General features: G+C 41.1%; 1 protein-coding gene across 1 annotated transcript in view; it reads right to left on the bottom strand.

Annotated features, from left to right (window-relative positions):
* The window catches only part of LOC124788914 (venom carboxylesterase-6-like), a 145,834-nt gene that overhangs the window by 94,011 nt on the left and 39,789 nt on the right, over positions 1-12,034 (bottom strand). The window contains exons 3-4 of the mRNA XM_047256197.1: positions 11,116-11,260; positions 1,257-1,442 (exon numbers count right to left, since the gene is read on the bottom strand). Of these exons, the coding sequence (XP_047112153.1) occupies positions 1,257-1,442; positions 11,116-11,260 (331 nt within the window). The remainder of the gene's footprint in view (positions 1-1,256; positions 1,443-11,115; positions 11,261-12,034) is intronic.

Below are 12,034 nucleotides of genomic sequence, written 5' to 3'. Positions count from 1 at the left end.
TGTTCTCTAGGTGCCATTGTTAATGACTAGTGTCAATTGTAATCTCAAACAAGACGTCACCTGCAAACAGAAAGTTCCGCTCATCAGTTACTAGGTGATTTTGAGCCCCAACAGAGACTTATAGTATAATTCTCACTTGCTTGTGAATCCACTTCATGAAAACGATTTGTTTGTTTTTCGTCTTAGAACAATTAGAATTTTTTTTAACAAAATGCTAGTTAAAAGAACTGAATTATTCATGGGGAAAATATTTAAAAACCAACTTTAAAGATCTCTCGGTATTCGGCCACAGGCCTGTCTACACTACTTTCACACGTTGAATGTTGTCATTACACTTCCACTCGAGAAATATACCTACTACACAACTGTTTCTCGAGTTGACAGCCCTGTTAGAAAATGCACTTTGCGACGATGTAATGTTTCCTTTGTATACCTTCGGTGTTTTAGCTTTGTTTTGATTATAAACATTTCTGAAGTTGTAATTTTTACTGTTTTGTCATTCTTGAAAGTTACTATGAGTCCAAGAAAGTATTTTCACGCTGATGCGAGGATCCAGAGTTGCTAGGAATATATTCTGGGTTCAGTATGAAGTAGCCACTGTTGGCAGTTGATTCCATGAGAGTGGCCAAAGCGGTAAAGTGAGTCTTTGAGGCTCCTAAACAGGCCAACGAAAGGAAGAGAGAAGATGAGACACAAGTAAACCTTGAAGATTTGCAGCTGGTATGTATGAGGAACAACAGAAGCGAGCCGTAGATCAAATATAACTTTGAGTTGAATTTCCTAAGAATTAAATTTTTTTTTAATGTTTCCTTTATGCACAAAAAAATCTGTTTGTGGATGTTTCAGGATACTGTTTGAAATAAAATAGACTACAGATACTAATGTACTACCAACAGGAGGATAAATATAGCCAGTTTAGTTATAGATATGTAACTTCAATAACTTTATGAGAATTGTAAGCATTTTTCCCGTTTTCACAGGTAGCTGAAGAGAATTTCGCCAGATGAGACTGGCAATAATGAGTTCCTGGAAGTTGTAACACTAACTGCAATGTCAAGGTAGCGTCATATCAATGTGCGCAGGTCATATTGATTACATTTTTGAACCATATATCAAAGCGCAATGTGCGCAATGTATTTTGCAGAACTTGTAGCTGCCAGATTAATTTGGCTTGAAGCTTGGTGTCACTTTAAATATCACACAATCCTGTACGCTTTCCTTAGTACACAGGCAGAAAGATGCTGGGCCTGACTTACCTTGGGCCAGCGGAGAAAGCATGAGGTAGTGAGTGCTTCCACCGCCAGCGCTCTCTCCAAAAATGGTGACGCTCCCAGGATCGCCGCCGAACGCTTCGATGTTCTCCTTAACCCACCTAAGCGCTGCCACCTGGTCCTTGAAGCCATAATTCCCCGGAGAAGCCTCATCGCCTGTACTCAGGAAGCCTTAAACAACAAAACATATTTGTAAGGCATAAATAAAGATGTAGAACTTTGGTAATGTCATGTACCGAATCTCATATCTAAGATTGGTCGCACGATATATTACGTCTCTTTTGTTTCGTGAACGGAGCAAGATAACAGAACGCGATTTTCGGCAAATGATAGCGCGCCAAAGAAGACACATTTCTTTTTGTATTTAATCCTCTCATCTAAATCGACACCTCCATTATTGCTCTACAATTCACAATTGAGTACCCGGCAGAAGGTTCATCGAACCACATTTAAGCTACTTCTCTATCGTCCATTGTCGAACAGCGTGCAAGAAAAACGAACACGTAAGTCTTTAGATTAGAGCCCTTATTTCTCTTATCTTGATGATCATTTCTCCCTGTGTTGGAGCATGCCAACAAAATATTTTCACACTCTTAGGGGAGAGATGGTACTTGAGATTTCATGAGACTATCCTTCCGCAACGTAAAATGCCTATGCTTTAATGAGTGCTATCCCAATTCCCATATCATATTCCTAGGACTATCACCCTTATTTCGCGATAATACAAAACGAACTGCTCTTCTTTCAACTATTTCGATGTCCTGCATCAATCCTATCTGACGCTGATGCCAAATCGTATACCAAAACTCCAGAAGAGCGAGGACAAGCGTAGTGTAAGCTACCTGTTCAGCAGACCTATTACATTTTCTAAGTGTTTTCCCAATAATCACAGTCTTCCGTTCTTTTACCCACAAAATTATCTATGTCATCGTTCCAGTTTGAGTTATTCGTATTTGTAATTGCTAAGTATTTTAATTGAGTTTACAGCCTTTAGATTTGCGTGATTTGTAGTGTAACTGAAGCTTATCGCATTGTTTTTAGTACCCATGTGATTTAGAGCCAATTGCCACATTTACACCGTGCAGATGTTCTGTCTAAATCATTTTGCAATTCGATTTGATCGTATGATGACTTTACATGACGGTAAATAACAGCATTATCTGCTAACAATAAGAGGGCTGCTCAGATTTTCTGCCAAATCTACGTAGATTAGGAACAACAGAAGGTCTGTAACACTGCCTTGGGAAACGCCACATATTACTTCTGTTTTACTCGATGACTTTCCGTAAGTTATTACGAACTGTGGCCTTTCTGTCAGGAAATTACGAATCCAGTCACACAACTGAGACGATACACCATAGACACGCAGTTTGAGTATAGGTCGCTTGTGAGGACCTTTATGAAAAGACTTCTGGAAATCAAGGAATGTGGAATCAATTTGACGTCTCCTGTCGATATCACTCATTACTTCTGAGAATAAAGAGCTAGTTAGCTATTTGCCAATAAATCTTTTTTTTCCGAGGTGATGCGTAATTTTTCGAGCACAGCTTATGTTCCAATATCCTACAGCAAATAAACATTAGTAATATGGGTCAGTAATTCCGCAGATTATTCTTGTTTACCTTCTTGGGTATTGGTGTGACTTGTTCAACTGTCCAGTCTTTGGGTACTGATCTTGCGAGCCGGCAGTTGAATATGATTGTTAAGTGAGGAATTGTTGTATCAACATACTCTGAAAGGAACTTGATTGGTATACAATCTGGAGCGGAATCCTTTCCTCTCGTAAATGTTTAAGTTGTTTCGCAACACCGAGGATATCTACTTTTAAGTGACTCATGTTGGCAGTTGTTCTTGATTCGAATTCTTACATCAAACTAAGTGCTAAAAAGTATTTCCTTAACAGAACGATGTACTTTTTAATGAAATGTGAAAACTTTCCGAAGGACGAGTACAGTCGTACGGTGCTTGTTAAGGTTGGCGTTGAAACTTTTAGCTATAATATCGAGAGTATCCGAGAATGTAGCGACGTAAACACCGCCAAGTGGAGTTCCCATGCCATTCTCCGTCGTTGCATCAAGGTTTCTGGTTGTATATTGTTTCCACAAAAAATTATTCAGTTAAACGTAAAGAAGTGTGCATAATCGAAATAACTCCCTTAGTGCCTCTCGTTGCACTAGTGTTAGAATACAGTTCTAGTCACTAACATGCGCGAGGGTTTCAAATAAAAACCTTAAATATTTTTATTGAACACAAGCTGGCAGCCCTGGAGCACAAGTGTATCATTTTCCGACATAGTCTCCTTGTCATTCAACACACTTCCTCAAACGCGTACACAGTGCACTGCTTCCTCTGTAATAAATTTCTTTTGGTCTTATGGGCAGCCACTCATCCACCGCCCGTCGCACCTCTTCTTTAGAAGAGGTCACACCTACTTCTCCTCAAAAATTCCTCACAGTGCACAATGCAAAACTGACCTGGTGCTGTGATCAATGTAGCAGTCATAGGTGCCGCAACGGATGACATCGCTTAGGAGCACTCGCAGTAGAAAACAGCTGTGCTCCTCCTCTGAGTTGATCATAATGTAGCTGACCATCATTTCAGCAGTCAACACTGGTTTCTAGCTATGGCGGAGAGACTGCTAAAAATCATAATTTCGTCCGTTTTATATGCACACCAGCAACCAATTTAAGAGAAGCGGCATAATTTTGGTGTGATTTCCGTCCCACATTCGAAGAGAAATAGCATAATTTTAGTGCTATTTTTACATGGTGCTGTAGCACATTAGTAGATGATAACAAGCCGCCACTACATATTTGGCACATCGCTTGAGTGTAACATAAAATGAAAGACTCTAAGATACTCACGTTTTGGCTTCAACACCCCACCGTTTTTTAAAACAGCACCCCTAAAATTCATGACGTGAAATCGGCTCAAAATTGACCAGATCGATGGATAATGAAAAAGTGAGAGTCGACTGACTCTCTTCATCTGTTAGCATGCTGTCACACGTGACGGTATTTGTTCATGCACTTTAGGAATCCAATATCAGTCAAAAACGTTATCAGGGGCATTCGGTTTTAAACTGTTTCCAAGATATGTTTTGAAGTTGAATTTTTCACTTTCCTAGATTTATGGAAACTGATGTAAACATTTTTTCATAAGTCACTTAAACGATTGACCTCTTCTATACCCCTAGGATCAAATTAATTATTAGTTTCTTATAAGCACAGAAAAACATTAGGCACCAATTTTCCATACGCTGTGATACAGTACTGCCCCTTTCGAAATCGTTATTTTACTTATACTACATATGTATACTACAATTACAACAATCGTTCATTTTTTCCCTTATGCATTAACGTACGTTGAGTGCTCATACTCGTAGCAATGTTACACAAAATTGCTTTCTTACAACGAGGTTCACAAATTTAAATATTCGCTAAACCAAGTCGTTTGATAAATTTGTTTACCTCTCACGTTTTTATTCATTATTCATTTACTTACATTATTAACCTTCCCATTCCTATCAATTTCGATGCGGCAAAAAAATATAAATTAAAAATAAATGAACTGCATAACGCATTGTGGACTCGAGCACAGGTTCTCTGTTTTGCAGACAGAAGCCTTGACCGAAACGCCAGTGGCGATTTCGTTTAACAGGTTTTACCATGTGGATAACTACACCGAGTTCACAAAAAGCCACGGGACAGCCATATGCGCATATACTGATGGCGGTAGTATCGCTACACAAGGTATAAAAGGCGGACCTGAAGGTGATTCACGCGAAAAGGTTTGCGACGTCATTATGGCGTCAAAACGGGAATTAACAGACTTTGAACGCGGAATGCTACTTGAAACTAGACACATTGAACACCTCATATCGGATATCGTTATAGAATTCCATTTTAACAGATCCATAGTGTCAAGAGTGGGCGAAAATACCAAATTTCAGGCATTACCTCTTACCACGGACAACGCAGAGGCCGACGACCTTCAGTTAAGACCGAGAGCAGCGGAGTTTTGATAGGGTTGTCAGAGCTAACAGTCAAGCAACACTGCGTGAAATGACCGTGGAAATCTACGTGGGACGTACGACGAATGTATCCGTTAGGACACTGCGGCGAAATTTTGCGTTAATTGTCTGCGGCAGCAGACGACCTACGCCAGTGCCTCTGATAACTGCACGACTTCGCCTGCGGTGCATCTCCTCGGCTCCTGACCATATGATTGGACCCTAAACTATTAGAAAACCGTGGCCTGGTCACATGCTTTCCGATTTCGGTTGGTAAGAGCTGATTTTAGAGTTTGAAGTGTGGCGCTGATCCAACGTAGCCATGGATCCAAGTTGTCAATCAGTCAATGTGCAAGCTGATAGTGGCTTCATATTGGTGCGGGCTGGGTTAACATGGAATGGACGGGGTCCTCTGCTTTTAAAGCATCTAATGCATTTTCCAGTTGACCACATACTGCTACTTTGGCCAAATTATATAGCGTCTCCATTATTCAGAAATGTACTTACAAATGTGGTGTTGCTGCTGCTGCTCGTAGATGTCGACGTTATCGGTTCAGAGGACATGATGTGCTGTGCTCCAAATCACCCTCCTTATATACTAAAATTCGGGTACAGCCGGTTAAAACAAATCCTGTTATCAACACGTGTCGGGCAACCTTTTGCTGGCGTGGGTGCTTGCTCAGATAATTGTCCTAAAAGGACAAATTATCTCGGCGGGACAGTGACGCCGCCATCGCGACCTTGGGACCCCGGGGTGCCCCTTTTTTTTTATCAGTTGCTGACCCTCATCAATCGAAAACATGACTGCGTCGTTTCATGATTCGAGGGTCATTGGAAATAGTTTTTTTGTATAACTCAAGGCCCATGTCAAAAAAACGCTTGAATTTAGGATCAATGAAATTAATATAATAATGGTGTCCAGATGGTATTACACTGACTATATTTTCTGGGGGTATGCAATTGTATGACATTAATATCGAAAGTACCTTTTTTGCCGTCGTTTCAGGGTTCACCCTTGGTAGTCAGAGATTGGCTTGCGCTTTGAGGCCATTTACGTGAGCCATCTCTGGGAAAACCCTCGAATTAATGATCAGTTGCTTGTTGTTTCCCTTTCCAATACTGACAGGGATCCCTCGATGAAACTGACCCATTGTATAATTTCAGACTCACCAGGCACTCTCTTATGGGTTCCTCTAATCCAAACTTGTCCCCGACTTGGCCTTTTTTGCAGGAAGAAATACGGGGTTATTACAAATGATTGAAGCGATTTCACAGCTCTACAATAACTTTATTATTTGAGATATTTTCACAATGCTTTGCACACACATACAAAAACTCAAAAAGTTTTTTTAGGCATTCAAAAATGTTCGATATGTGCCCCTTTAGTGATTCGGCAGACATCAAGCCGATAATCAAGTTCCTCCCACACTCGGCGCAGCATGTCCCCATCAATGAGTCCGAAAGCATCGTTGATGCGAGCTCGCAGTTCTGGCACGTTTCTTGGTAAAGGAGGTTTAAACACTGAATCTTTCACATAACCCGACAGAAAGACATCGCATGGGGTTAAGTCGGGAGAGCGTGGAGGCCATGACATGAATTGCTGATCATGATCTCCACCAAGACTGATCCATCGGTTTTCCAATCTCCTGTTTAAGAAATTCCGAACATCATGATGGAAGTGCGGTGGAGCACCATCCTGTTGAAAGATGAAGTCGGCGCTGTCGGTCTCCAGTTGTGGCATGAGCCAATTTTCCGCAGGCTACGCGTGAAACTTGCCCGCACGCTTTCAACCGTTTCTTCGCTCACTGCAGGCCGAACCGTTGATTTCCCCTTACAGAGGCATACAGAAGCTTTAAACTGCGCATACCATCGCCGAATGGAGTTAGCAGTTGGTTGATCTTTGTTGAACTTCGTCCTGAAGTGTCGTTGCACTGTTATGACTGACTGATGTGAGTGCATTTCAAGCACGACATACCCTCCTCGGCTCCTGTCGCTATTTTGTCTCACTGCGCTCTCGAGCGCTCTGACGGCAGAAACCTGAAGTGCGGCTTCAGCCGAACAAAACTTTATGAGTTTTTCTACGTATCTATAATGTGTCGTGACCATATGTCAATAAATGGAGCTACAGTGAATTTATGAAATCGCTTCAATCATTTGTAATAGCCCTGTATATGAGTATATTGAACCAGCTAAATGGAGGTCATTTTCACTTGTTCATGGGCTTCAGAACAATGATAGAACTTTTATAGATGAAAATGGGCCGTGTCACCGGGCCACAATTGTTCACGACTGGTTTGAAGATCATTCTGGACAGTTCGAGAGATTGATCTGGTCACGCAGATGGACCGATATGAGTCCCATCGATCATTTGTGGAACATACCCGACAGGTCAGTTCGTGCACAGCATCATACACCGGCAACACTTTCTCAATTATGGACGGCTACAGAGCCAGCATGGCTCAATATTTCTGCTTGGGACTTTCAACGACTTGTTCAATCCTCCCATGTCGTGTTGCTGCACTACGCCGGGAAAAATGAGGTCCGGCACAATCTTAGGAGGTATCCCATGACTTCTTTCGTCTCAGTGTAAGTGGCACCGGTAAGAGTTTCTTCCTTCGATTTATAGGAAAATATTGTATACGTTTGCGGATTCCACATGTGATAAGAAATGCTCAGTTTTCAATTATTTATCGATACCGTTAATTCTGTATCGATTGTGCTTCGTGAAATTTAGGGGTGGTTTTCTCAGAAACGAGGGGGTATTGACCCAGAATACTTCTTTCATTCTAGACTGTACAAAATCAACTTGCCAATGTTGTTGTTGTGGTCTTCAGTACTGAGATTGACTTGATGCAGCTCTCCAAACATGAGCCGAATCATCTGGCCGTGTCTGAAGCCTACCCTTCGTTGGTAAAGTACTTCAGTGACGACCCTGCTACCGGCTTTGAACTAGGTTGTAATTATGACGCGACACCTTGCACCTCGTGGTCTAATCGTTAGCGTTATTGGCTCTAGATCGCAGGGTTCTGGGTTAAATTTCCGACACGTTTGGAGAATTCTTTTGCTCAGGAACGGGGTCTGGGGTGTTGTACCAACTATTTCATCTCATCTTCATCGATGCACAAGTCGCCGAAGCAGCGTCAAACAGGAAAAAGAAGCACCAGGCAACCAAACAACAACAAACATGTCTCCTGACGAATAATGCCGCACGATCATGCTTTTCATGATGTGATGTTTTTTGGTGGAGACCTGGGGAACTTAAAACATTTGCATGACCGTGGCTGCAATTAGGCAACCTAAAAGTCAATGCCTACACAGACGGAAACCGAGAAACAAACGGGAGACTACAACATTTTTAGATCAGTATGTTCAGGAATAAAATTGATTCCAAATCAACAGCAACTCAGCTGCATATCAAGCATCCATCAGTGTTGGACGTTGGTCAGGACCCGGCTAAATAATGGAAAAGATAGGTGGGACGACGTGATGTGATGGGTAAATGGGTACTTTTACTTGCACGGCACGGTCCAAAAATGGTTCGAGGACATGAGGAGAAGCTCGTTACCTGGGACAGTTTGCAGACCGAACTAAGCAAAACATTTGTAGCAAATCTCCTTAGCGGAACAACAACCAGAGAACGGGGTCTAACATTTTCACGGAACGACATGGTCTTACATACTGAAAGTTTTGGCTCTATGCCATGCTGTAGATCCCAATATGACAGAAGCCGATAAAATATAACATCTGATGGACTGAGTAGCAAAAGGTATGTATCAAACTCTTTTGGTAACGGACGTCACAGCATCGCAGGAAGTCCTGCAATGGTACCAAGGATACGTGACAGTGCAATAAAAAAGACTCGGGTGAGGAAGGTGACCCACTCCGTATGCGGTCACCAACATAGTTTTGTATAACCACCACTACTCACGATCCGTGCTCACAGCTTAATTTCCGGCAGCTTTACGTCCTGCCTTCCAAACTTCACAGAAGTTTTCCTGCGAAACTTGCAGGGCTAGCACTACTGGATAAAAGATATTGCGGAGACATGGCTTAGCCACAGCCTGGAGAATGTCTCCAGGATAAATTTTTGACTCTGCAGCGGAATGTGCGGTGACATGAAACTTTCTGGCAGATAAAAACTGTGTGCCGTGAGGAGGGATCGGGAGTCGTGCGTGAGTAGCTCAGTTGGCTGACCACTTGCCCGCGAAATACAAATGTTCTGGGTTCGAGTCCCAATGTAGCACAGCGTTTTAATCTGCCAGAAAGTTTCATGTGTACCGTTCTTGTGCGTTGGTAACACGCCAGACTGCTCGGAAAGAGACAAGCATTCTCGATTATGGACATGCAGCACAGCTCCCTATATTACCCACCGAATGCCCCTAATTCAGTTTCCACATTACTTATAGGATTCTGAATAGTAATGGATTGCATCACTTCAGGATTATCCTAACCTTAGGAGAGTTCCAGTTCAGCTTCGCCAAGTATTTCATGTTGACTATCAATAAATTATATAAAAATCCATTTAAAGACCTCATTATTTCATATTTTGCCATGTAGTTGAGTAGCGTCTTTCGTATTCTAGCACAATTAGTGCTATATGTTTCTCCCGTTTGCTCTATATTTTAATTTCCTCAGTCACATAAAATATCCTTAAATTTGATATTTTTATTTCGCTGACTACGCCACATTCTAATATTACTTACAGTTGTTGTGCGTGTGTTTTACGTTCACATACATAGACCAAAACTGTTACTAACGTTATACTGTAAAGTGCAGTATTATTTTCCTTTTGTTCTTCGCAAAGATATCACAAAGTCCGAAATGTTTGGAGTTTTACACTGATATCGTCATTTGGTGTGTACGTCACGTTTCAACCAAGGTGTACGCGACTGTATTATCTGTTTATAACAAACTATCTTAGCACAGTGCAGCTAACTTCCTTTGAATGTCAGAAGTTGTTGACTATCTTAGAGAGATTCGGAATGCACTACTGTGGGCCATCCAACAACTTGAATGTCTCATTTCATAGTTTGCAGAAAGCGTAGTATCTAAGGTAGTGTCGTCAACTTTAAACAGTGTGGGTAATATCGTCTGTCAGACATCAACAGCGTTCTGAACAACGAAATTAAAGATACTGCGCCAGGGTGTACCCATTTTTGTCAAAGACCCCGATATGTCTCCATTATTGTGCCACCATCTAAAATTTCTATTGATTGCCTGCTGCACATAGACTAACCTCACTCTTTTAAAATGATTCTAATAGTCGGTGAAATTGTTAGTTAATACTTTATATTCTAGGTAATTTTCTGCTTAGCTATTCCTTAAAGTACTGTATATTTAGTTAGGGTATGATCTGTTTCTGTGAAAGCCACTTCGAACGACATTTGTTACTTGTTATTCCATTGCAGATAAACGTCTTTGAAGAGACTGGCATAGATTATCATTCGTCATCGCGGTTTTCCTCCTTGCGTTTCTCTCGCTCTCTATTTTCCCTTGCTACGACCAGTTCCTCTGAGCTGCACCTGCAATTCGCGCCACTTTGCGTTGGCGATGTTGGCGAGTGGTGCTTGAAACCTGCAACATGTTACCACCAGGATACTGAATATTTCAAGATGCTTGTGTCTGAGGAGGTGGACTAGTCGAACAAGTAAAAAAATACTCCACCTATGGCGGTTTGTCTGCACATTAATTACAACGGTTGCTGTGTCTCTTTCCGGCGATACCATCATTTGCCTATGCCAGTGATATATGTGACTACTTCAAATGACAATGTTCAGCGACAATCATTTGATTATTGTCGTTATGGAAAATTCATTCTATACTAGTTCTTACCCAGCGGACCAAGACGATAGTTAATAGCGGCAACAACTACGTCGTAGTCCATAAGATATCCATATTCATAGGTTGTGGCACTGCCTTCCATGAAACCACCGCCGTGAATCCATACCATTACTGGAAGGAGCTCCTTAGGCCTCAACTGAAAGAATAAAACGATCATAAAGACTCATTTAATACTGTAGCTTGACACATAATTTAAGTAATCGATTATCTATTACAGGAGCAAAGATGATCGCAACATCTTAAAACAAACTGTTTCATTCTAATCTAACCTGATATTAAGTAAGTTCTCTTTTTGCAATACGCATGCTTATAACATCAACACAATATTGCTGGCTATATGCTAATCCCTTAGATGTTAAACAAACCTTCTGGAATTTTATTTTCAGATCCTATAAGAAATCAGTACTTCGAATTTTAAAGCCAGAGATATCCGTTAACCCGTATTTTGCTAAAATAAATTGAGGATATATAACAACTAAAGATCACGATAGGATAATAGGTTTCGTTAGAGACCTACTTTTTGGCTAGTTAGAAAACTCTATCACGAATGGACAAAGGGATCCACTGTGCAATATCAAAATCCATTTAAACAATGTGTCCAAACGTGAAGGCCGAAACTAATGTTAGGGAACAACAGATAATGTTTTACACCTACAGCTGGTTTCAAATACACCAGGTGAATTAGTAGCGACACAATATTTACACGTCTTAATCTTGACATTTTGTTATCCACAACTTTGGAAATACGACTGTCATCGTGAAATCTAAGAGCAGTTTTGGAATCAGAACAACAAATTCTTTTCGGTGAGACATTTACATGACGTTTTACAGACTTCGTAAGCATTAAATTTACTTTATTTTTCTAAGATGGCAGAACGGTTTGTGGATAGAATAGATGACTGTACTATTG

The sequence above is a fragment of the Schistocerca piceifrons genome, chromosome 3 (genome assembly GCF_021461385.2).
Source record: "Schistocerca piceifrons isolate TAMUIC-IGC-003096 chromosome 3, iqSchPice1.1, whole genome shotgun sequence".
Lineage (NCBI taxonomy): Eukaryota > Metazoa > Arthropoda > Insecta > Orthoptera > Acrididae > Schistocerca > Schistocerca piceifrons.
Note: the sequence above shows the minus strand (reverse complement) of the source record. Positions and strands in the feature narration are given on the sequence as shown.